The sequence below is a fragment of the Thalassophryne amazonica genome, chromosome 5 (genome assembly GCF_902500255.1).
Source record: "Thalassophryne amazonica chromosome 5, fThaAma1.1, whole genome shotgun sequence".
Classification (NCBI taxonomy): domain Eukaryota; kingdom Metazoa; phylum Chordata; class Actinopteri; order Batrachoidiformes; family Batrachoididae; genus Thalassophryne; species Thalassophryne amazonica.
In genome coordinates, this window is record NC_047107.1 from 8,601,389 (window position 1) to 8,626,799 (window position 25,411).

The following is a 25,411-nucleotide window of genomic DNA, read 5'->3' on the forward strand; positions in this document are numbered from 1 at the left end:
TGTCCTCTGCGCTGACCTCTGTGTGTCTCTGCACTGACCTCATTTGTCCTCTGCGCTGACCTCACTGTGTCTCTGCACTGACCTCAATTTGTCCTCTGCGCTGGCCTCAGTGCATCTCTGCACTGACCTCAATTTGTCCTCTGCGCTGGCCTCAGTGCGTCTCTGCACTGACCTCAATTTGTCCTCTCCACTGAACTCAGTGTGTCCTCTGCACTGACCTGAATTTGTCCTCTGCACTGACCTGAATTTGTCCTCTGCACTGAACTCAGTGTGTGCTCTGCAATGACCTCAATTTGTCCTCTGTGTTGACCTCAGTGTGTCTCTACACTGACCTCAATTTGTCCTCTGCGCTGACCTCTGTGTGTCTCTGCACTGACCTCATTTGTCCTCTGCGCTGACCTCACTGTGTCTCTGCACTGACCTCAATTTGTCCTCTGCGCTGGCCTCAGTGCGTCTCTGCACTGACCTCAATTTGTCCTCTGCGCTGGCCTCAGTGCGTCTCTGCACTGACCTCAATTTGTCCTCTCCACTGAACTCAGTGTGTCCTCTGCACTGACCTAAATTTGTCCTCTGCGCTGGCCTCAGTGTGTCTCTGCACTGAACTCAGTCTGTCCTCTGCACTGACCTCAGCTTGTCTCTGCCGTTGACCAGCTGCTTGTAAATGGCCTGCGTCTCCCCGTCCGGATCCAGAGGGTCACTCCAGTCTCCCAGTGTGGCAGCACAGTGAGTTCTGCTGCAACCTGGACCTGACAACAGCAGTAATGTCACAGACATAAATACAACAGCACTCAGAGTGCGGTCTGCAGCCAAAATCCATTTTAAGCCTTTGTGTAAAATTTTTTATATATTTTTTTAATTCGTAACTGGTTTGTGAGACACGTGAGGGGAAGCATTTCCATTGTGAATGAGCATCAGCATCGACATTTTGGACTTGCGTGTTTCTCTGAACATGATCCAGCATGCAGGTGCCTCAATATTGAGGATACCAGCAGCTGGAAACAGCAAAGGACATGCCCCCCACTTCACCTGCTCAAGACCACGCCCTGCACTTCACCTGCTCAAGACCACGCCGTGAACTTCACCTGCTCAAGACCACGCCGTGCACTTCACCTGCTCAAGACCACGCCGTGAACTTCACCTGCTCAAGACCACGCCGTGAACTTCACCTGCTCAAGACCACGCCGTGAACTTCACCTGCTCAAGACCACGCCGTGCACTTCACCTGCTCAAGACCACGCCGTGAACTTCACCTGCTCAAGACCACGCCGTGAACTTCACCTGCTCAAGACCACGCCGTGAACTTCACCTGCTCAAGAACACGCCGTGCACTTCACCTGCTCAAGAACACGCCCTGCACTTCCCCTGGCCAAGAACACACGCCCCGCACTTCACGTAGCTGCAGCAGATAGATGATTACTTTGGAAAGGTCAGGATAGACCAGTTTTCTCCTGAGTGGTTGCCATCCAGGACATTCAGTCGTGCGGTGGATGTGGCACCAGCACATGCTGCCAAACCTGAGCTGAGTACTGGAGCAATTTTTGGCCTTCAAGTGACAAAACAAAGCTTCTGTAAATTAAAGGTTCACTTTTGAGGTATTGTCTGTTTGAAGGTGGAGAGCAGTTTCACGCTGTCATGTTGAAGTGACAATGTGGTTTTGTTTTTACGATCGGTGTGATGCAGTGATGGAAGCTGATTCCTGATAAAATCAACACTTCATCTCCTGCATGTCTAATGTGTGCTTGTGAAGCAGGAGGGTCAGTGGGATGAGCAGTACACCCACAGTCCTCGCTCAGAGTTCACGAGTGATGGACTGGTGTCTCTGGTCCAAGAGGAGAAAAATGACAAAGTCTGTGCTAATGACCAGTGAGTTCCTGATAAGTATGAGCGAGTGAATGTGCAGATCTTCCTGACTCGGAAACCAGGAGCTTGTTTAAGACTTAAGTCAAACGGAAGCTACGAAACCAAAAAAATGGAAATTTTGAGGAACAAGCTGAAGATAGGTCCACAAAAATGTGCAGAATCACACGCTAAAAGTCATCAATAATCCCTCTTCTGGCTTTTTCAAAATCCAAAATGGCTTCTATTTGGCTTATTTTTGCATATCTTTGCCTCTAGAAAAGGTTAAAAACATCATTCATGGGTATTAATGTATGTATTCATTTCAGAAACTCTTTACAATGATTTTCTGGAGGATTTAAGTGTTGGAAATGTTGGAAACCAAGGCGGCGGCCATATTAGAACTCAACGCTGCTGCCAGTGACTTAGCTTGAATTCTCTATTATTTGGAGGGTCACTTACCAGCACGGTCCGCCTTCAGGCAGCAGGTCCATTTGCTGCTGCGATGAGCGCCTGGGTGGAAGGAGGACAGCATGCGCTCGTTGTAGATGCTGACTTTCCTGACGGCGGACAGCCACTGGTTTAGCTCGTTCACATTCTGCTCAAAAACAGGAATTCAGTGTCTATCGTGGGTTTCCAACATGAACGACAATCAACATCCACGTGGCAACGCAAAGACGTCTCATTTTATCCAAAGATGCTTAAAAACGAGTGGCTGGCTGTTTGTGAGGAAATGATGGGAAGGACAAAAAGACGGATGGATGAAAGAAAGGAAGGACAAAGACCTAGCTGGGCACAAGGAGACACCAAGAATGTAGGATGAAAGGAGTCAAAAGGACACATACAGAAGAGACAGATCAAGATCCAGAGGGATCAAAAAAGAAATGAGGACAGGTGTATGAACACCTGTTTGAACAGATTTCAAAAGACAGAACATAGAAAAGGAAAGGACAGAAGAAAATCAGAAGGATGAATTTCTGAAAGGTAGAAAGAAAAGCACAAAAGAAAAGACAGAAGACAGAAAAGATGGAGATCAACACAACTGAAAAACTGTGTTCAAGCTGAGGCCTGCAACAAATGAAGGGGCGGAGCTGCACCTTGCACTGGATGTAGATGGTGTCCAACTGTCCGTCCGCGTTCTGCGTGACGACCTGCATCACGTTCGGTTGCTGGAATGCATTTTCATCCACACGTTCCACTGCGCGCACACACTGGACAGGGATGGAGGAGCGCGTCTGAAACCACAAAGAGTCACACAGCAGCTGTGAGGACAGCGTGCGTCTTATGGGACAGGGGCGGGGCTAGCCTCAGGTGAAGGGAGGAGGGGTTGTGACTGGGAAATTTTAAAAATCTGTTGTGATTTACCTGAAATCTACAGCAATGTGGGAAATTAAGTACTGACTCTCTGCTCATCGTTTTTAACAGATGATTTTTATTTTAAATCTTCTAATTCTGCAAGCATCAGTGTTTGTCTGTGCAAGACCTTTCCCATATTTGATCACACCCTGGGTCTATGGCTGAATGGGTGGGGTGGATGCAACCTCCTCAACCCCTGTGGAAGAAGTCCAATTTCAGCCCCGAAGCAGTGATGTGAAGCGGATGAGAGTCTGCGACCCCCCGCCCCCGTACATGACGCCCGTCTAAGGCAGGCTACTTCAGCATATGACTTTATAGATCAGCCTCCAGGAGGCGCTGCTCAATTTATTTCATTTATACAGCACCACAGGCAACAGTACACAGTAAAATCACCAGTGTTAATTTAACACTGGTGATTTCACTGTGTAGTGTTGTGGGCTGCCTGTTCTGTCCTCCTGCTACTGCTCCTCTCTCCCTGTCCTTCACAGGTGGCGCACCGCAAGCTGATTGACACACCCGATTCCTATCTAATCAGCAACAGCATATGAACCCCGGCTCCTCATTCCATCTTCGCCAGAAATGCTGCAAACCTTCCACGGTAAGCCTGGTCACCTTGCTTAACTTTGCATATCTTTGTCTCTTGTTGTTTTCACACACCAGCCAGAAAGCACCGCAGCTTATCGCTGATGCAACCTGATTGCTACCAAGACTCATCTGCAGTCTGTTACGGAGCTCCCACGCTCTACATCAGTCAAGCTGTGTTTGCTCTCATTTTGCTCATATGAGCTGCAGCTCACTGAACACTGCCTGAAATACTCATACAAACTGAATTGTGAACTTTTCCTGATAAGAACTACCAGAAGAAACTGAACTGAATCATTCTGTCTAACTGCCTGCATATCTGAACCAGCTGTGATTGTTTGTCATGGATTGACTGTAAGAACCACTTCTGGAAATGAATGGCTCAGCACTCACCCTTCTGTGATCTTCCCCAGCCTCGTCAACAGTTTGTGGTGGCCACCTGGCTCCGAACCCACCACTCCAGAACCGAAGTTGCTGGGACTACGGATCCCCTGGTTCCACCGCTGTGTGGGCTGGTCTCCACTCGGCTAGATTACGCTCCTGCATATTATTTCCTCTGTATATTATTCCATTGTAAAATAAATCCATCTTCTAACATCCATTTCTCTGCTTCCTGCTTTTGGGTTCGTCCTCCACGCTCGTCCGAACCGTAACAGTGTAGGAAGGAAAAACTCCCTCTGATGGTACAGTAGTGTTCAGAATAATATTGCATTATTCTATCTATATATACACTCAACAAAAATATAAACGCAACACTTTTGGTTTTGCTCCCATTTTGTATGAGATGAACTCAAAAATCTAAAACTTTTTCCACATACACAATATCACCATTTCCCTCAAATATTGTTCACAAACCAGTCTAAATCTGTGATAGTGAGCGCTTCTCCTTTGCTGAGATAATCCATCCCACCTCACAGGTGTGCCATATCAAGATGCTGATTAGACACCATGATTAGTGCACAGGTGTGCCTGATACTGCCCACAATAAAAGGCCACTCTGAAAGGTGCAGTTTTATCACACAGCACAATGCCACAGATGTCGCAAGATTTGAGGGAGCGTGCAATTGGCATGCTGACAGCAGGAATGTCAACCAGAGCTGTTGCTCGTGTATTGAATGTTCATTTCTCTACCATAAGCCGTCTCCAAAGGCGTTTCAGAGAATTTGGCAGTACATCCAACCAGCCTCACAACCGCAGACCACGTGTAACCACACCAGCCCAGGACCTCCACATCCAGCATGTTCACCTCCAAGATCGTCTGAGACCAGCCACTCGGACAGCTGCTGAAACAATCGGTTTGCATAACCAAAGAATTTCTGCACAAACTGTCAGAAACCGTCTCAGGGAAGCTCATCTGCATGCTCGTCGTCCTCATCGGGGTCTCGACCTGACTCCAGTTCGACGTCGTAACTGACTTGAGTGGGCAAATGCTCACATTCGCTGGCGTTTGGCACGTTGGAGAGGTGTTCTCTTCACGGATGAATCACGGTTCACACTGTTCAGGGCAGATAGCAGACAGCGCGTGTGGCGTCGTGTGGGTGAGAGGTTTTCAGATGTCAATGTTGTGGATCGAGTGGCCCATGGTGGCGGTGGGGTTATGGTATGGGCAGGCGTCTGTTATGGATGAAGAACACAGGTGCATTTTATTGATGGCATTTTGAATGCACAGAGATACCGTGACGAGATCCTGAGGCCCATTGTTGTGCCATTCATCCAAGAACATCACCTCATGTTGCAGCAGGATAATGCACGGCCCCATGTTGCAAGGATCTGTACACAATTGGAACAACTTGGAAGCTGAAAATGTCCCAGTTCTTGCATGGCCGGCATACTCACTGGACATGTCACCCATTGAGCATGTTTGGGATGCTCTGGACCGGCGTATACGACAGCGTGTACCAGTTCCTGCCAATATCCAGCAACTTCGCACAGCCATTGAAGAGGAGTGGACCAACATTCCACAGGCCACATTTGACAACCTGATCAACTCTATGCGAAGGAGATGTGTTGCACTGAACGAGGCAAATGGTGGTCACACCAGATACTGACTGGTATCCCCCCCCAATAAAACAAAACTGCACCTTTCAGAGTGGCCTTTTATTGTGGACAGTCTAAGGCACACCTGTGCACTAATCATGGTGTCTAATCAGCATCTTGATATGGAACACCTGTGAGGTGGGATGGATTATCTCAGCAAAGGAGAAGTGCTCACTATCACAGATTAAGACTGGTTTGTGAACAATATTTGAGGGAAATGGTGATATTGTGTATGTGGAAAAAGTTTTAGATCTTTGAGTTCATCTCATACAAAATGGGAGCAAAACCAAAAGGGTTGCGTTTATATTTTTGTTATTGTTACATGGGAAACAAGGTACCATTAGATTCAGGAGATTCTCACAAATCCAACAAGACCAAGCATTCATGATATGCACACTCTTAAGGCTACGAAATTGGGCTATTAGTAAAAAAAAAAAAAAATAGAAAAGGGGGTGTTCACAATAATAGTAGTGTGGCATTCAGTCAGTGAGTTTGTCAATTTTGTAGAACAAACAGGTGTGAATCAGGTGTCCCCTATGTAAGGATGAAGCCAGCACCAGTTGAACATGCTTTTCTCTTTGAAAGCCTGGGGAAAATGGGACGTTCAAGACATTGTTCAGAAGAACAGTGTAGTTTGAATAAAAAGTTGATTGGAGAGGGGAAAATCTATACGCAGGTGCAAAAAATTATAGGCTGTTCATCTACAAGGATCTCCAATGCTTTAAAATAGACAAAAAAAAAAAAAACAGAGACGTGTGGAAGAAAATGGAAAACAACCATCAAAATGGATAGAAGAATAACCAGAATGGCAAAGGCTCACCCATTGATCAGCTCCAGGATGATCAAAGACAGTTTGGAGTTACCTGTAAGTACTGTGACAGTTAGAAGACGCCTGTGTGAAGCTAATTTATTTGTAAGAATCCCCCACAAAGTCCCTCTGTTAAATAAAAGACATGTGCAGAAGAGGTTACAATTTGCCAAAGAACACATCAACTGGCCTAAAGAGAAATGGAGGAATATTTTGTGGACTGATGAGAGTAAAATTGTTCTTTTTGGGTCCAAGGGCCGCAGACAGTTTGTGAGATGACCCCCAAACTCTGAATTCAAGCCACAGTGAAGACAGTGAAGCATGGTGGTGCAAGCATCATGATATGGGCATAGTTCTACTATGGTATTGGGCCTATATATCACATACCAGGTATCATGGATCAGTTTGGATATTTCAAAATACTTGAAGAGGTCATGTTGTCTTATGCTGAAGAGGACATGCCCTTGAAATGGGTGTTTCAACAAGACAACGACCCCAAGCACACTAGTAAACGAGCAAAATCTTGGTTCCAAACCAACAAAATTAATGCCTCGCAGATGTAAAGAAATCATGAAAAACTGTGGTTATACAACTAAATACTAGTTTAGTGATTCACAGGATTACTAAAAAAGCAGTTTGAACATAACAGTTTTCAATCAATCAATCAATTTTATTTATATAGCGCCAAATCACAACAAACAGTTGCCCCAAGGCGCTTTATATTGTAAGGCAAGGCCATACAATAATTACGTAAAAACCCCAATGGTCAAAACGACCCCGTGAGCAAGCACTTGGCGACAGTGGGAAGGAAAAACTCCCTTTTAACAGGAAGAAAGCTCCAGCAGAACCAGGCAGTTTTGAGTTTGTAGCGTCAATAGCAGATGCTACTATTATTGTGAACACCCCCTTTTCTACTTTTTTTACTGATAGCCCAATTTCATAGCCTTAAGAGTGTGCATAACATGAATGCTTGGTCTTGTTGGATTTGTGAGAATCTACTGAATCTAATGGTACCTTGTTTCCCATGTAACAATAAGAAATATACTCAAAACCTGGATTAATCTTTTTAGTCACATAGCACTACTATTATTCTGAACAATACTGTACTAAAGAAGAAATCTCAAGCAGACCAGACTTAAATGGGTGACCCACTGCTTAGGCCATTCTAGCAGTTACAAGGTTTTAACAAAGGTGTATATAAAGGTGAAGAAACAGAAAATCAAAACAACATAAAAGCTGTAATTATTGAGATGACCACACAAGCATTTACACTGCAGGCAGGGGGTCATCCAGCACCCTGTGGTGCAGGGCCAGTGTTCAACAAATCAGTGTTAACTGCCCCGTGCTTACCACTAAGCACGGTGGCTTCGTGGTTAGCACTGGTGCCTCACAGCAAGAAGGTCATGGGATCAGTTCCCGGCCTTTCTGTGTGGAGTTTGCATGTTCTCCCTGTGTCTGCATGGGTTTCCTCCTCTCACAATCAAAAACATGCTTATTTAGGGTCTGCTCCTTTTTCAGCCCTTAACCAAGGCAGCGTTTACATCTGGAGTTGGTCCTCAAGCGCTGGAGTGTGGCTGCCCACTGCTCCTAGTGGTTAGTGTGTGTCGAACTGTAATTAGGATGGGTTAAATGCAGAGGACAAGTTTCATTGTCTGTATCTATGTGCAATGACAATAAAGGCTCTAACCCTCTTCTATTCTATTCATCCCACCAGTGGCCCTGTCACTGCGGTAGCGTTTCTTCCAAATGCAGACTCTAGTGTGTCGGCCAGAAAAACTGCACCTAAGGTATAGTTCACAATCAGTAAATCAACAGGAAAGCAAAGAAAATATTAAGGTGATCACCAGCTGCTAGCCCTAAGCTTCACTAACAGATCCAGAATTTAGATGAAGTTGAGGCCGAGACCTGTTCCATTGATAACAAGAGCAAGAGAGTCCGCCAATCCAGATCACCTCCAAAATTCAGTGGAGTCTTCCATGGATGAATATCTATCTGTGGTAAAAATCTGTTGAGAATTCATTAAGTAGTTTTGAAGTAATCCTTCAAAGCCTATTTAAATGGAAATCTTGATCCAGAATCTGGATTCTGGTCTGGATTGCCTCCACAATCGAATGGGGTTTTCCTTGGTCTAATATGCATCTGTGGAGAAAATTTTGTCAAAATCCGTGTAGTAGTTTTGACGTAATCCTGCTAACAGGCAGACAAATAAATAAAGAAAAAAAGAAACGCTGATGATTTTATTTTGTCCTTGGCGGTTGTAATAAGATGAATTAAAGGGAAAAGAAGCATAGTACCATACTAAGCCAGTAATCTAATCAGACAAGAGGGAGAATAAATTTTCTCAAGTCTGCACTTCAAAGTCTCTACAGAATCTGACTGTTTTATTGATGCAGGGAGATCATTCCACAGAACAGGGGCACGAGAAGAGAAAGCTCTGTGACCCGCAGACTGTTTATTCACCCTAGAGACACAAAGTAGTCCTGCACCCTGAGACCGCAAAGCCCAGGCTGGTATGTAGGGTTTAATTAAGTCAGCTATGTGGGTAGGTGCTTGATACCCAGCTTTATCTATCCATGAAGCCAGAGGACACACACCAATTAGGTAACTGCAGGAATGTCTTAATCAATCAATTCAATCAATTTTATTTATATAGCGCCAAATCACAACAAACAGTTGCCCCAAGGCGCTTTATATTGTAAGGCAAGGTTATACAATAATTGTGAGCAAGCACTTGGCGACAGTGGGAAGGAAAAACTCCCTTTTAACAGGAAGAAACCTCCAGCAGAACCAGGCTCAGTGAGGGGCAGTCTTCTGCTAGGACTGGTTGGGGCTGAGGGAGAGAACCAGGAAAAAGACATGCTGTGGAGGGGAGCAGAGATCAATCACTAATGATTAAATGCAGAGTGGTGCATACAGAGCAAAAAGAGAAAGAAACACTCAGTGCATGATGGGAACCCCCCAGCAGTCTACGTCTATAGCAGCATAACTAAGGGATGGTTCAGGGTCACCTGATCCAGCCCTAACTATAAGCTTTAGCAAAAAAGAAAGTTTTAAGCTTAATCTTAAAAGCAGAGAGGGTGTCTGTCTCCCTGATCTGAATTGGGAGCTGGTTCCACAGGAGAGGAGCCTGAAAGCTGAAGGCTCTGCCTCCCATTCTACTCTTACAAACCCTAGGAACTACAAGTAAGCCTGCAGTCTGAGAGCGAAGCGGTCTATTGAGGTGATATGGTACTATGAGGTCCCTAAGATAAGATGGGACCTGATTATTCAAAACCTTATAAGTAAGAAGAAGAATTTTAAATTCTATTCTAGAATTAACAGGAAGCCAATGAAGAGAGGCCAATATGGGTGAGATATGCTCTCTCCTTCTAGTCCCCGTCAGTACTCTAGCTGCAGCATTTTGAATTAACTGAAGGCTTTTCAGGGAACTTTTAGGACAACCTGATAATAATGAATTACAATAGTCCAGCCTAGAGGAAATAAATGCATGAATTAGTTTTTCAGCATCACTCTGAGACAAGACCTTTCTGATTTTAGAGATATTGCGTAAATGCAAAAAAGCAGTCCTACATATTTGTTTAATATGCACATTGAATGACATATCCTGATCAAAAATGACTCCAAGATTTCTCACAGTATTACTAGAGGTCAGGGTAATGCCATCCAGAGTAAGGATCTGGTTAGACACCATGTTTCTAAGATTTGTGGGGCCAAGTACAATAACTTCAGTTTTATCTGAGTTTAAAAGCAGGAAATTAGAGGTCATCAATGTCTTTATGTCTGTAAGACAATCCTGAAGTTTAGCTAATTGGTGTGTGTCCTCTGGCTTCATGGATAGATAAAGCTGGGTATCATCTGCGTAACAATGAAAATTTAAGCAATGCCGTCTAATAATACTGCCTGAGGGAAGCATGTATAAAGTGAATAAAATTGGTCCTAGCACAGAACCTTGTGGAACTCCATAATTAACTTTAGTCTGTGAAGAAGACTCCCCATTTACATGAACAAATTGTAATCTATTAGATAAATATGATTCAAACCACCGCAGCGCAGTGTCTTTAATACCTATGGCATGCTGTAATCTCTGTAATAAAATTTTATGGTCAACAGTATTAAAAGCAGCACTGAGGTCTAACAGAACAAGCACAGAGATGAGTCCACTGTCTGAGGCCATAAGAAGATCATTTGTAACCTTCACTAATGCTGTTTCTGTACTATGATGAATTCTAAAACCTGACTGAAACTCTTCAAATAGACCATTCCTCTGCAGATGATCAGTTAGCTGTTTTACAACTACCCTTTCAAGAATTTTTGAGAGAAAAGGAAGGTCGGAGATTGGCCTATAATTAGCTAAGATAGCTGGGTCAAGTAATGGCTTTTTAAGTAATGGTTTAATTACTGCCACCTTAAAAGCCTGTGGTACATAGCCAACTAATAAAGATAGATTGATCATATTTAAGATCGAAGCATTAAATAATGGTAGGGCTTCCTTGAGCAGCCTGGTAGGAATGGGGTCTAATAGACATGTTGATGGTTTGGATGAAGTAACTAATGAAAATAACTCAGACAGAACAATCTGAGAGAAAGAGTCTAACCAAATACCGGCATCACTGAAAGCAGCCAAAGATAACGATACGTCTTTGGGATGGTTATGAGTCATTTTTTCTCTAATAGTTAGTAGTAGATAGTTTGGTTAGCAAAGAAAGTCATGAAGTCATTACTAGTTAAAGTTAAAGGAATACTCAGCTCAATAGAGCTCTGACTCTGTCAGCCTGGCTACAGTGCTTAAAAGAAACATGGGGTTGTTCTTACTTTCTTCAATTAGTGATGAGTAGTAAGCTGTCCTAGCTTTACGGAGGGCTTTTTTATAAAGCAACAGACTCTTTTTCCAGGCTAAGTGAAGATCTTCTAAATTAGTGAGACGCCATTTCCTCTCCAACTTGCGGGTTATCTGCTTTAAGCTGCGAGTTTGTGAGTTATACCACAGAGTCAGGCACTTCTGATTTAAGGCTCTCTTTTTCAGAGGAGCTACAGCATCCAAAGTTGTGCTCAATGAGGATGTAAAATTACTGACGAGATACTCTATCTCACTTACAGAGTTTAGGTAGCTACTCTGCACTGTGTTGGTATATGGCATTAGAGAACATAAAGAAGGAATCATATCCTTAAACCTAGTTACAGTGCTTTCTGAAAGACTTCTAGTGTAATGAAACTTATTCCCCACTGCTGGGTAGTCCATCAGAGTAAATGTAAATGTTATTAAGAAATGATCAGACAGAAGGGAGTTTTCAGGGAATACTGTTAAGTCTTCAATTTCCATACCATAAGTCAGAACAAGATCTAAGATATGATTAAAGTGGTGGGTGGACTCATTTACATTTTGAGCAAAGCCAATTGAGTCTAATAATAGATTAAATGCAGTGTTGAGGCTGTCATTCTCAGCATCTGTGTGGATGTTAAAATCGCCCACTATAATTATCTTATCTGAGCTAAGCACTAAGTCAGACAAAAGGTCTGAAAAGTCACAGAGAAACTCACAGTAACGACCAGGTGGACGATAGATAATAACAAATAAAACTGGTTTTTGGGACTTCCAATTTGGATGGACAAGACTAAGAGTCAAGCTTTCAAATGAATTAAAGCTCTGTCTGGGTTTTTGATTAATTAATAAGCTGGAATGGAAGATTGCTGCTAATCCTCCGCCTCGGCCCGTGCTACGAGCATTCTGGCAGTTAGTGTGACTCGGGGGTGTTGACTCATTTAAACTAACATATTCATCCTGCTGTAACCAGGTTTCTGTAAGGCAGAATAAATCAATATGTTGATCGATTATTATATCATTTACTAACAGGGACTTAGAAGAGAGAGACCTAATGTTTAATAGACCACATTTAACTGTTTTAGTCTGTGGTGCAGTTGAAGGTGCTATATTATTTTTTCTTTTTGAATTTTTATGCTTAAATAGATTTTTGCTGGTTATTGGTAGTCTGGGAGCAGACACCGTCTCTACGGGGATGGGGTAATGAGGGGATGGCAGGGGGAGAGAAGCTGCAGAGAGGTGTGTAAGACTACAACTCTGCTTCCTGGTCCCAACCCTGGATAGTCACGGTTTGGAGGATTTAAGAAAATTGGCCAGATTTCTAGAAATGAGAGCTGCTCCATCCAAAGTGGGATGGATGCCGTCTCTCCTAACAAGACCAGGTTTTCCCCAGAAGCTTTGCCAATTATCTATGAAGCCCACATCATTTTTTGGACACCACTCAGACAACCAGCAATTCAAGGAGAACATGCGGCTAAACATGTCACTCCCGGTCCGATTGGGGAGGGGCCCAGAGAAAACTACAGAGTCCGACATTGTTACAGACATAAAGACATGGATGACCTCTAATTTCCTGCTTTTAAACTCAGATAAAACTGAAGTTATTGTACTTGGCCCCACAAATCTTAGAAACATGGTGTCTAACCAGATCCTTACTGTGGATGGCATTACCCTGACCTCTAGTAATACTGTGAGAAATCTTGGAGTCATTTTTGATCAGGATGTGTCATTCAAAGCACATATTAAACAAATATGTAGGACTGCTTTATTAGAAAGGTCTTGTCTCAGAGTGATGCTGAAAAACTAATTCATGCATTTATTTCCTCTAGGCTGGACTATTGTAATTCATTTTTATCAGGTTGTCCTAAAAGTTCCCTAAAAAGCCTTCAGTTAATTAAAAATGCTGCAGCTAGAGTACTGACGGGGACTAGAAGGCGAGAGCATATCTCACCCATATTGGCCTCTCTTCATTGGCTTCCTGTTAATTCTAGAATAGAATTTAAAATTCTTCTTCTTACTTATAAGGTTTTGAATAATCAGGTCCCATCTTATCTTAGGGACCTCGTAGTACCATATCACCCCAATAGAGTGCTTCGCTCTCAGACTGCAGGCTTACTTGTAGTTCCTAGGGTTTGTAAGAGTAGAATGGGAGGCAGAGCCTTCAACTTTCAGGCTCCTCTCCTGTGGAACCAGCTCCCAATTCAGATCAGGGAGACAGACACCCTCTCTACTTTTAAGATTAGGCTTAAAACTTTCCTTTTTGCTAAAGCTTATAGTTAGGGCTGGATCAGGTGACCCTGAACCATCCCTTAGTTATGCTGCTATAGACGTAGACTGCTGGGGGGTTCCCATGATGCACTGTTTCTTTCTCTTTTTGCTCTGTATGCACCACTCTGCATTTAATCATTAGTGATCGATCTCTGCTCCCCTCCACAGCATGTCTTTTTCCTGGTTCTCTCCCTCAGCCCCAACCAGTCCCAGCAGAAGACTGCCCCTCCCTGAGCCTGGTTCTGCTGGAGGTTTCTTCCTGTTAAAAGGGAGTTTTTCCTTCCCACTGTAGCCAAGTGCGTGCTCACAGGGGGTCGTTTTGACCGTTGGGGTTTTGCATAATTATTGTATGGCCTTGCCTTACAATATAAAGCGCCTTGGGGCAACTGTTTGTGATTTGGCGCTATATAAAAAAATTGATTGATTGATTAAAACTTTCCTTTTTGCTAAAGCTTATAGTTAGGGCTGGATCAGGTGACCCTGAACCATCCCTTAGTTATGCTGCTATAGACTTAGACTGCTGGGGGGTTCCCATGATGCACTGAGTGTTTCTTTCTCTTTTTGCTCTGTATGCACCACTCTGCATTTAATCATTAGTGATTGATCTCTGCTCTCTTCCACTGCATGTCTTTTTCCTGATTCTCTCCCTCAGCCCCAACCAGTCCCAGCAGAAGACTGCCCCTCACTGAGCCTGGTTCTGCTGGAGGTTTCTTCCTGTTAAAAGGGAGTTTTTCCTTCCCACTGTCACCAAGTGCTTGCTCACAGGGGGTCGTTTTGACCGTTGGGGTTTTTCTGTAATTATTGTATGGCTTTTGCATTGCAATATAAAGCGCCTTGGGACAACTGTTTGTTGTGATTTGGCACTATATAAATAAAATTGATTTGATTTGAATTAAAATCGATCTGTGGTGAAAATTTCATCATTATCTGCGCTGTAGATTTGACGTAATCCTGCTAACAGACAGACAGACAAATAAATAAACGCAGATGATTTTATTACTTCCTTGGTGGATGTAATTACCACTTTAGTGAGAGCTGTCTCTGTGGAATGATATTTTCTAAAATCAGATTGCAGTGGCTCAAAGACAAGGTGGTCCACAAGCTGCCGTGAAACCACTGTTTCCAGAATTTTAGAACAAAATGAGATTTGATATCGGCCTATAGTTTTTCAATACACGTGGGTCAAGATTAGATTTCTTAAGTAATGGTTTAATCACTGCAGATTTGAAACATTTAGGAACAAATCCAGAGGTTAATGACAGATTATTAATTTCCAGCACAGTCGGCCCAAGAGTGGGCCACAGGTCCTTAAACAGTTTTGTTGGTATAGGATCAAATAAACAGGTTGCACTTTTTGTAGACATTACGAGTTTCGTCAGCATGCCTAGAGAGGTACTTTCAAATTCTGTAAATCTAGGTAATACCTCAGTAATGGCACCCACCTCAATAGCAGGGTGTAGTGGCTGGGTTATGGCATGCTGGGATATGTTTAACCTAATGTCTTCTATTTTCTACTTTCTTACAGGTGGTTGTCCATAAGTGTTGCCACTGTGTCGAACAAGAACTTTGAGTTATACTTGTTTTTGTTGATCAAATCAGAGTAATAGGTCTGCTTTGTAGCCAGTAGTGCATGCTTATAGTCTAAGATAGCATCGCACTACGCGAGGTGAAATACTTCTAATTTTGAACTTCACCATTTCCGTTCTAGACCTCTAGCCTTATGCTTGAGGTCACACAAGTAGTCACTGAACCAAGGTGACTGTGTTTTGAGGGGCGTGGTTTTAATATAGGTGGAGCAATCATGTCAAGTGTAGTTTTGAGTGCTGAGTTTGAGCTATCCACAAGACTGTCCACTGATTGGCCATTTTCCAAATGTGAAGCTAATATCAGGCAGTCTAAATAACGTCATTATTTCACTAAACACGGCAGCAAAACTGTAAACCTAATAAGTGAGTGATCAGAGACCACTGATGCAAAAGGCATGACGTCAAAATCTGTGACAATAATACCGCATGTGAGAACCAAATCCAGGGTATTTCCACTAATGTGTGTTGACTCCTGAATACATTGCTGAAATCCTAATGCATCCACAATTTCCATAAATGATTTGTAGAGAGAATCAGAAGGCTTATTTATATGAATGTTAAAGTCACCAACCATCAGAATGTTATCTGCACTAGTTGACAAGTTAAAGATGAACTCACCAAAATCATCTAAGAATTCAGAGTATGGGCCAGGGGGTCTATACATAGTGACAAAGTAATACGACTGATTTTTATTCTTCTGACCTTGGCAATACGGAGCATTGTGGGCAGAGCGGAGAATCAGATGTTCAAACGAGTTATATTTGTGACCCCCAACAGCTAATAAACTAAACCTAGATTTATAAATAAGAGCAACACCCCCACCTTGCTTCACATCACGAGGGATGTGACAAGATGTGTACGCCGGTAGGACTAAGTTTTGGAAAAGCTACGAATATTAGCTAACATTGCTAATTATATTTTGAACTCACACACACCTGTCCAACAGGGGGCAGTAAATCATCTCACCATATCATTTAGGTCCAACAGAATTTTATTTTAGTAAATTCTTCAGTGGAGCATGAGCATGGCTAAAACCTTTCAGACTCCCCCGCCTTTTTAAACTTTTTTTTTGCCTTTCAACTTCTAGGGGGGGCTCCACCCCCACATACCGCCCTAATTACAGCCCTCTTAACCCCCTGCCACATTAAGCATTTTTTAAATTTACGAGGTCTGTCAATAAAGTAACGGTGAAAATTTTATGGGCTTCACAGAGAATAAGAATAAAGTCTGTTAGTACAGCTTAAGGACTGCTTTAAGGACAGTCGGCGCGCCGCGCTCCGAGCTGCGACGACAAGGCACAAACCACCGGATCATTTCTAAACGGATGGCTCTGTGGATACGAGACCGTCGTGTGCTCTTTCTCTGGTTATCACAAGAGCTGGACATCAGCCATTTTCTGTCAGATTTCACTTTTAACAAGAGATTTTGTCATGGAAAGCCGCGCGGAGGCTTCCCGCGTCACGACCGATTCGCTGTGGAAGCGAGACAAAGGAACACCTCCGTTTTGGAGTCTCAGAGGACAAGTTTGGACATGTCCAGCTCTCCACAATTTCTCTGATACTTACTGGACTGGTAAGCATTGAAAGCCGAGATAGTGAAAACACATTTCCATTGTGGTCCATTTAAAAATCAAATGACAAAATAGAAGTAATTCTAAAATAAAAATAATGAGTTCCTCTTCTAAAAATTGTTGAGGTCTAAGGTTTTAAAAACATTCTGGACTCACACACCATTCCAACTCATTACTTAATTTATTACAACCCTTTAAAAATGTCAGTTACCTAACACGCTAGTACATCTATAATGTTCATAAATGATTTGCAGAGGGGGTCAGAAGGCTTATTTATATTAATATTGAAGTCACCATCAGTCAGAATGTTATCTGCGCAGGTTGCCAAATTTTGAGATAAACTCACCAAATTCATCTAAGAATTCAAAATATGTACATATATATATATATATATACAGTGACAAAATAAAATATTTTAATTTTATTCTTCTGACCTTGGCTATCTGTGGCATCCTGGGCTGAGCAGATAGCAGAACTTTAGTTTCTGTCCATCCTGCATCTTGAGGATGTTTTTGGGAAATGTTCCATTTGTGTGACTGTAGTTTTTGGACGTTATCACATAGAATTGAAAGAAATGGTGAGAAACATGTCAGAATTTCTGACTCATTTAACTGCTTTCCGCAGAATGCCTATTGATCATAACTGTTGCTGAGGTGGTAGTAGACCCCCCCCCCCCCCCCCCCATGGGCTGATACTCATGTGGCCTTCACCAATCACAAACCACGGACCCAAAGAATGAGGACTAACCTGCCAGTCAGTGGTCTTTGCGTAGGACAGGGTCTCACTGGTCAACCAGAAGTAGCGCTTTTTAAAGGCAAAGCGGGACAGCAGCTGCGTCCCCTCCGCCTTGTGTTTGTGGAGAAACCCCTCCTTCACCGTGACTGATGGCATGAGCACAGCCCGCTGCGGCACCTCAGACGCTGCAGGGAGGAGAGGTCAGAGGTCAACATGGGACCTGGAAGGACAGCCTGTAAAGTCTTTGAAAGAGCAGCTTCAGCCGTATAGACACAAGGGGGAGCTGTTTCAACGCTTCTGTGAGAATAAGACATCAGACATCAGTTACTTTTTATTACCGACTTTGTTACTGCGCCTTAACCTGCCTCAGTCTTCATACGGCGACTTCAAAGAGGCACAACAGGTGTCCCCTTCTGTTCAACAAACCCAGCCAAAGAGCATCAAATGTCAAAGTGGCCTTTGGGCGGGCAGAGTGAGTGTGGTGGTAGTAAGAAGTGGAAACACGATACATCAGAGAAGGGAGACGTTTCACAGCACACAGCAATATCACCAGTGTAAAATTAACACGAGTGATTTTGCTGTGCAGCACCTTCACTCACATGACAGTAAGAAAGCAGTCAAGCCATGTTCACTGAGCACCGTGAAGCCTCAGTCCAGCACCTGAGCCACGCCATCCCTCTACTCCAGTCCCAGGCCATAATACTTCACCACTGAGGGACACGTCTGGAAGCTCCTGATTCACTTCAGGGACACGTCGTCGTTCTTACCAGCACTGTGGTCGATGTCAATCAGTCTGTCCAGGAAGTCTTTGACTGAGGCCACACTGCGGAGGATGATCGGATGGAGAGGTGCCATCCACTGCTCCTTTCCGTGACCCAACTGAAGGCCCAAGTTCCCGACACTTTGTAAAGCCTGAAAACCACAAAGATACGACGTCACAGCTTCTGCACATTAAACACAGTAAATTAGTCTGAGATGGCAGTAAGTCACAGTTGATGACCGCACGCGAGATCAAAAGAGTCCATCAGGCTCCGTGTGCTGGAAGAGCCTTTGACCAGCCCACACCTGGCCTCGGGTGAGGAGGAAGTGCCTCTCCTCGCCCGCTCTGATGCTCAGCTTTGAACTGCAGCACACACAGAGGTAAAAATAGGTTGTTCTTTTCCCTGTGAAGGACCCATGGCAACGGCATTTCAGCACCACGGACAGCAGCCACTGAAGCCAGAGCAAAGACTAAAGTTTTACAAGATGAAGTAGAAAGTAATGACAAGGCTTTTTTATGATGCGTAAGGTGGAGTACTGTACAACAAGGGAGCCTTAAAATGCTGCTGCTCATCCAGGTGCAAATTCAAACTTGGTCAAACCGCGTGACAGAGGTGACCAGTATCATTATATATATATATATATATATATATATATATATACATACATATACATATACGAGGTCTGTGATGAAAAAAGCGGTCCTTTTTATTTTTTTCAAAAAATAAATGGATTTGATTCATATGTTTTTACATCAGACATCCTTGAACCCTCGTGCGCATTTGTGGGTTTTTTCACGCGTCGGTGACGTCATTCGCCTGTGGGCAGGCCTTGAGTGAGGAGTGCTCCACCCCGCCCGTCGGAATCTCTTTGTCTGAATAGCCGCTGCGGACGGCGCGCATTGCTTTATCAACATTTTTTCTGTGAGGAATATCCGAGTGGACACTATTGGAGAAATTAGGCTGGTTTTCGGTGAAAAGTTTAATGGCTGATGAGAGATTATGGGGTGTTTCTGTCGCTGTAAGGACTTCCCACGGAGCGGGATGTCACGCAGCGTTTCCAGGCGCCATCGTCGGCCTGTTTCGACCTGAAAACATTCTAATTTAAGGCTTAATTCACCAGGACGTCGTGAGAGAACAGAAAAGATTCAGAAGAGGCCGGCATGAGGACTTTATGCGGACATTCCACTGTTTAAGGACATTTTGTAATGAAAGACGTGCGCGCAAATTCGTCGAGTCGTTTCCGTGATGACTCGGCAAATCTGTGTGCGCCGCGACAGGAAAAACACCTCCGTGTTGAAAACCATTTGTAAAATTCAGGCGGCTTTTGATGGCTTTCAACAAGTAACTGAGAAATTGTTTAACAGCTTGGGCATGTTCCAACTTGCCCATTAAGGTTTCCAATGGAGGTGTTTTTCCTGTCGCGACCCCCTGCGGTCGGGTCCGGCCCGACATGCGACTCTACCCGCACGTTCTTTCATTACAAAATGTCCGTTAACAATGGAATGTCCGAATAAACTCCTCATGCTGACTACTTCTGCAAGTTCTCTGTTCTCTGACGACTTCCTGGGTCAACAGAGCCTGAAATGTGGAAGTTTTCAACTTGAAACGGCGAGACGCTGCCGCCTCGAAGCACAGATCACCGTCAGGCGCCGTGGGCCGTCTTTAAAGCGACACTACCAGACCAAAATCTCTCATCAGCCGTTAAAATTTTTACCGAAAACCAGCTGAATTTATCGAATGGTGTCCACTCAGTTGTGCCTTACAGTTTTGAAAAAAGTTTGATCAAACAACGCAGCAGTCTCTGAGCCATTCCTAAACAATGAAAAAACGACGAGAGGGTGGACGACTCCTCACTCAAAGACTGCCCACAGGCGAATGACGTAACCGACAGGCATGAAAAACTCTCGCATGCCCACGAGGGTTCAAGCATGTCTGATGTAATCACACGTGATTCAAATCCGTATTTTTTTGAAAAAAATAATGTCTGTTACTTTTATCAGACCTCGTATATATATATATATATATATATATATATATATATATATATATATATATATATATATATATATATATATATATATATATATATACACACACACACACACCACATTTTCCAGAGTATAAGTCACACTGTTTTTTTAAACTACTCTGGAAGGTCCTGTCACACGTCTAGTGCAACATATAAACTGAAAAACCAGGAATTAGTTAATAATAGTAATAATGGCAGTGATAATAACTTTTCATAGAGGGCTTTTCCTGGAATCAAAGCATTAAACAAAATAAACTTCAATAACTGCTAATGGAGTTGGAGGAGCTGCCCATGTTCGTTTGTGAACAGCCTGGACAATTTTTCATATATTATGAAATTTGTACTAAATAAATGGTAAATGGACTGCATTTATATAGTGCTTTTCCATCTACATCAGACACTCAAAGCGCTTTACAATTATGCCTCACATTCACCCCGATGTCAGGGTGCTGCCACACAAGGCACTCACTACACACTGGGAGCAATAGTAATGATCTTCTGGACTCAAGCCCAACACCTTAACCACTAGACCATCACCTCCCTTGTACTGAGGCTTGATATCCTGATTGTCAAGAATTGATTCATTTAATGTATATTTTCCATTACATCTGAATCAACTTGCCCCAATGTCTCTCATATTTCAAAGTGAGGTGCAGACTAGCACTCTTTGAAATGACACACCTTGATCCAGATCTGATCTGATTGTGAATTTTGTGGACATTTGAATTTAAGATTGAAAAGCCCATTTGGTGTACATTTTGTATTATTTCTTAATCAAAAGTGCCTCAGTCACTCATTTTTCTATTATGGATTTACCTACACCACCAAAATTGGATGGAGCTTCCAATGTTTTGCCTGTTTGTCTTCCAGTTATCAGTCAGAAACCAAGTGCCTAAAAGCAATGACAAATTGTGCATTGTAGCACATATGCACGTGCCCGTGCACGTGCACACAAAAGTACTGTCACAAAAGGATTGTCCCGTACAGAATTCACTGACTCAAACATAGTTCAGAAGGAAATGCAATAACCTGCAACAACACTGGTTTTCCTGCTTTACTCAGGGACATGGTCACATTTCTGTGGATCATGATACTCAAAGACACATGCTTCTATGAACTGCCACACAAAGGGTTTTCAAGTGACGGTCAGAAAGCTTTGACTTCCTTTTCTTTCTTCCAGCTGCAGACAAGCATGGAGTGGAGCACCACATGGCCACCACGGGCCCACCGGTGTGGACCTGTGCAAGACGCCTCGACCCAGCCAAGCTCAGCTTTGCCAAAATGAAGTTCCACAGCATGGAACACCTCAGCATCAGTCGCCACTCCAACAGCCCGTGGGCATTGCCCCCCACATGGTGCCAAAACCTGGCGGTGGATGGCGCCCATGCGTTGAGTACCGCCGACTCAACGACATCACAACGCCAGGCCGCTACCCACTGCCCACATACAAGACTTTTCTGTGCACCTGGCGGGCACAAGTGTCTTCTCTAAGGTGGACATCGTCCGTGGATACCACCAGGTGCCGGTCCAGTCTTTCCAGTCTTTTGAACAGTGGATAAACAGGGCGTGGCAGCCGCTCACTTTTTTCAGTCAATAGTTGCACCCCAAGGAGCGCAAATACAGCACCTTCGACTGGGAACTGCTCGCCATGCACCTCACCATGCGACACTTCCACACGCGACTTGAGGGGTGGTGTTTTACAGCTTTCGTCGACCATAAGCTGCTGACATTCACCATGGCCAAAGTCTCAGAACCCTGGTCCTCCCGCCAACAATGGCAGCTCGCCTACATCTCAGAGTTTACTACGGACATCCAGCACATTGCCGGCAAGACAAACTCTGTTGCAGACTGCCTCCCCGAGCCTTCACGGCCACTATCTACCTCGACCTGGACTACAACCACATGGCTGCAGATGCTAGCACTCAGATCAGCTACCACTGGATTACAGCTCAGAGACATCACCTTTGGTGAGGGCGGCGCCAAACTTCTCTGTGACGTCTCTACAGGGTAGCCACAGCCAGTCGTCCCCAATGCATGGAAACGACACATCTGACACTGCACGGCCTTTCCCACCCTGGAGCAAAAACATCACAACGGCTGGTGGCAGCGAAGTTCATCTAGCATGGGCGCCACAACAGATTCCCAGTACCATGTTAATGTGGACCTTGTGGGATCCTTGTACTTCCCAGTACCTGAACAGCGGTTCGACCACGTTAATGTGGACTTTGTGGGATCCCTTCCTCCCTCCTCAGGATTTACACGCCTTCTCACCATGGTGGACAGAACCAGTCGGTGGCCAGAGGCGGTACTGCTGATGTCCACATCAATGGCTGACATGGCCCGACCGTTCATTGGTACATGAGTCGCCGGTCAGTGACCCGCCGAGGCCATCCACCAAGCTGGCCAAGCCGCCCAACACGCATACCTAAAGCTCCTACACGCAGGAAATTTTTCCATTTTTGCTTCTTCTCTATGGTGAATTCTGGGAGGGCCTGTGTAGTGCACAGCGTTACACATATGGTCCCACTCTGGCCAGAGTGGGACCATATGTACACTGACGGTGTTAATTTAACACCGTCAGTGTTAGTTTAACACTGGTGTAGGACAGGTAACCAATGTTCTGTGAAATTTATTGAAAAACAATTCAGAAACCAAAAAAGTTGGCAAAAAAACCCCTAACACCACAAAAAAACTGATTCAAATGCATGAACTAAATGCATCCTCCTGACATTTGATCACATCTAATTTATCTTATGAAAAGCCACTTCTAACAGGACTTTGACATTGAAATTTTTTTCCAAGGTATAATTTTGCGGAATTGGAAACTGGTGTTGGTGGAGGTTTGCACTATACAAGTGCGGTGCTCTAGTTTTCATTGTGGTCCAATTAAAACTGAAATGACAAAATAGAAGTAATAATATAATAAAATAAGAAGAAGAAGAACCCTTGCGACAGACTGGAGTCCTGTCCTGGGTGTACCACGCCTCACGCCCTATGACTGCTGGGATAGGCTCCAGCCCCCCGCGACCCTTAATTGGACTAAGCGGTAGAAGATGGATGGATGGATGGATAATAAGAACAACAGTGTGTATTTGATAGCAATAAACTAAATTTCTAAATACATTAAGACAGTAAATTAACATTAAGAATTTATGTAATTAACAGGAAATAAAAGGGTTGAATTTTTCTTCTAAAAAAAACAATCATCTTCACCACACAGGAACATGTGAAAAACTGATTCAGAAAGAGCAGATTTGACAATCAAATCAATCCAGGTTCAGCTCTTGTTCAAACAAGACAATTAGGGGATATATTGTTAAAAAAAAATACAAAATACAAGTAATGAAATCTCACTCAACAATGTTGAAAGAAAAAATTGTCAAGATGACAGAAAAACTGACTCCTTCACTGGATTAAAGGTACAGTGTGTCATTTTTGAAGAACTGAGCAAATGCTATGTCCATTCAATATTAATGTAGTTTTAACCTTTTCAACATTATTTATTTATTAACAGACTTTAACAGAAACATGCAAAAAAGAACTTTGATGTTACAAATATTACACCATAAATGTCTTTTTTGTCTATTCTTGCTTTCAGTACATCTAAAACCACTCCAAATTAGTTAAAATAGGGCTTGCTAATAACATTTTAGAGGAATAAAACCCTATAGCTTTGGGGGTCTCCGCCCTCTGGGCCCCTACCGAGGCGCTGCCCCTGGATCTTGCCGTGAGCAGAGATCACATAATTTACCCGGCACTAAAAAGGTTCTAGCCAAAAGCCTGAACACTACCCAATCTAGATCCTGTGGATCACCATAAGCAACATGCTCATTCTATTTCATCTATTTTAAGTTAGAATGTCAACTTTATTTCCAGGTATCAACCTATGGGTTCTCTGTGACCTGGCCACAGCTTCAGGTTCTTTCTGTAAATCTCTACTTTTACTCGTGTAATTTTTTAGCTAGTAATATACTTTTTATTTTAGTACATTAGCTACAAGGGTTCATTACAGCAAGTCTGGCCCAAATCCCAAGGAGAGAGATGGCACGAGGCGCAGAGATGGAACAGAGAAACCACACCTGTTTTTGGACTATATGCGACACACTAAAGAACACGAAGCAACTAGTGACATGTTTTGGCTACATCTGAAATATACATACACACATATATATACACATATATATATATATACATATCCATACACATATATACATATCCATACACATATATACATATCCATACACATATATACATATCCATATATCCATATATACATATCCATATATCCATATATACATATCCATACACATATATACATATCCATACACATATATACATATCCATATATCCATATCCATATATCCATATATACATATCCATACACATATATACATATCCATACACATATATACATATCCATACATACATATACATACATACATATACACATATATATATATATAAGGTTGGGTAGGATTACTTTGAAAGAATACATGTGGATTACATGTATGTAAGTACATACATTTGGATTACTTGTAATCTTATTACTTTTGGATTACATTTCAAGGTAATCCTACCCAACCTTGTATATGTACAGGTGCATCAAGGAGCGGCTACCCTTGAACACCGTGATGGACACCAGTGGTCAGGGAAGCCATCCAACTGAAGGAGTGAAGGAGTCCTTCTGGGATATGTTATCTCTGAGGACACTGGAGGCAACTGTAAAGTACCAACAGGCTCGAAGGGCGGCAGCCTCTGCTGTGGGGGAGGCAAAGCAGCCGATATGAGAGGAGTTCAGAATAACCATGGAGAAGGACTTTTGGGCAGCACCAAGGTGCCTCTGGAGGGCCGTGAGACACCTCAGGAGAGGAAAATGGGGAACCACCCAGCTATATACAGTAAGGATGGGACTCTGTTGACTTCAACTGAGGAGTTAAGTGGGTGCTGTAAGAAACACTTTGAAGAACTCCTGCATCAGACCGGAGCGCCCTCTATAGTAGGGGCAGAGCTGGAAGCTGATGGAG

General features: G+C 43.4%; 1 protein-coding gene across 2 annotated transcripts in view; it reads right to left on the minus strand.

The window, feature by feature from the left end:
- The window catches only part of LOC117510090 (rasGAP-activating-like protein 1), a 145,768-nt gene that overhangs the window by 15,867 nt on the left and 104,490 nt on the right, over window positions 1–25,411 (minus strand). For both annotated transcript variants that reach the window (XR_004560612.1, XM_034169705.1), the window contains exons 15-19: window positions 18,365–18,509; window positions 17,610–17,782; window positions 2,934–3,071; window positions 2,299–2,434; window positions 626–746 (exon numbers count right to left, since the gene is read on the minus strand). Coding sequence is in view for 1 of the 2 variants with exons in the window: in XM_034169705.1 (XP_034025596.1) it covers window positions 626–746; window positions 2,299–2,434; window positions 2,934–3,071; window positions 17,610–17,782; window positions 18,365–18,509 (713 nt within the window). In the remaining variant the exon portion in view is untranslated. The remainder of the gene's footprint in view (window positions 1–625; window positions 747–2,298; window positions 2,435–2,933; window positions 3,072–17,609; window positions 17,783–18,364; window positions 18,510–25,411) is intronic.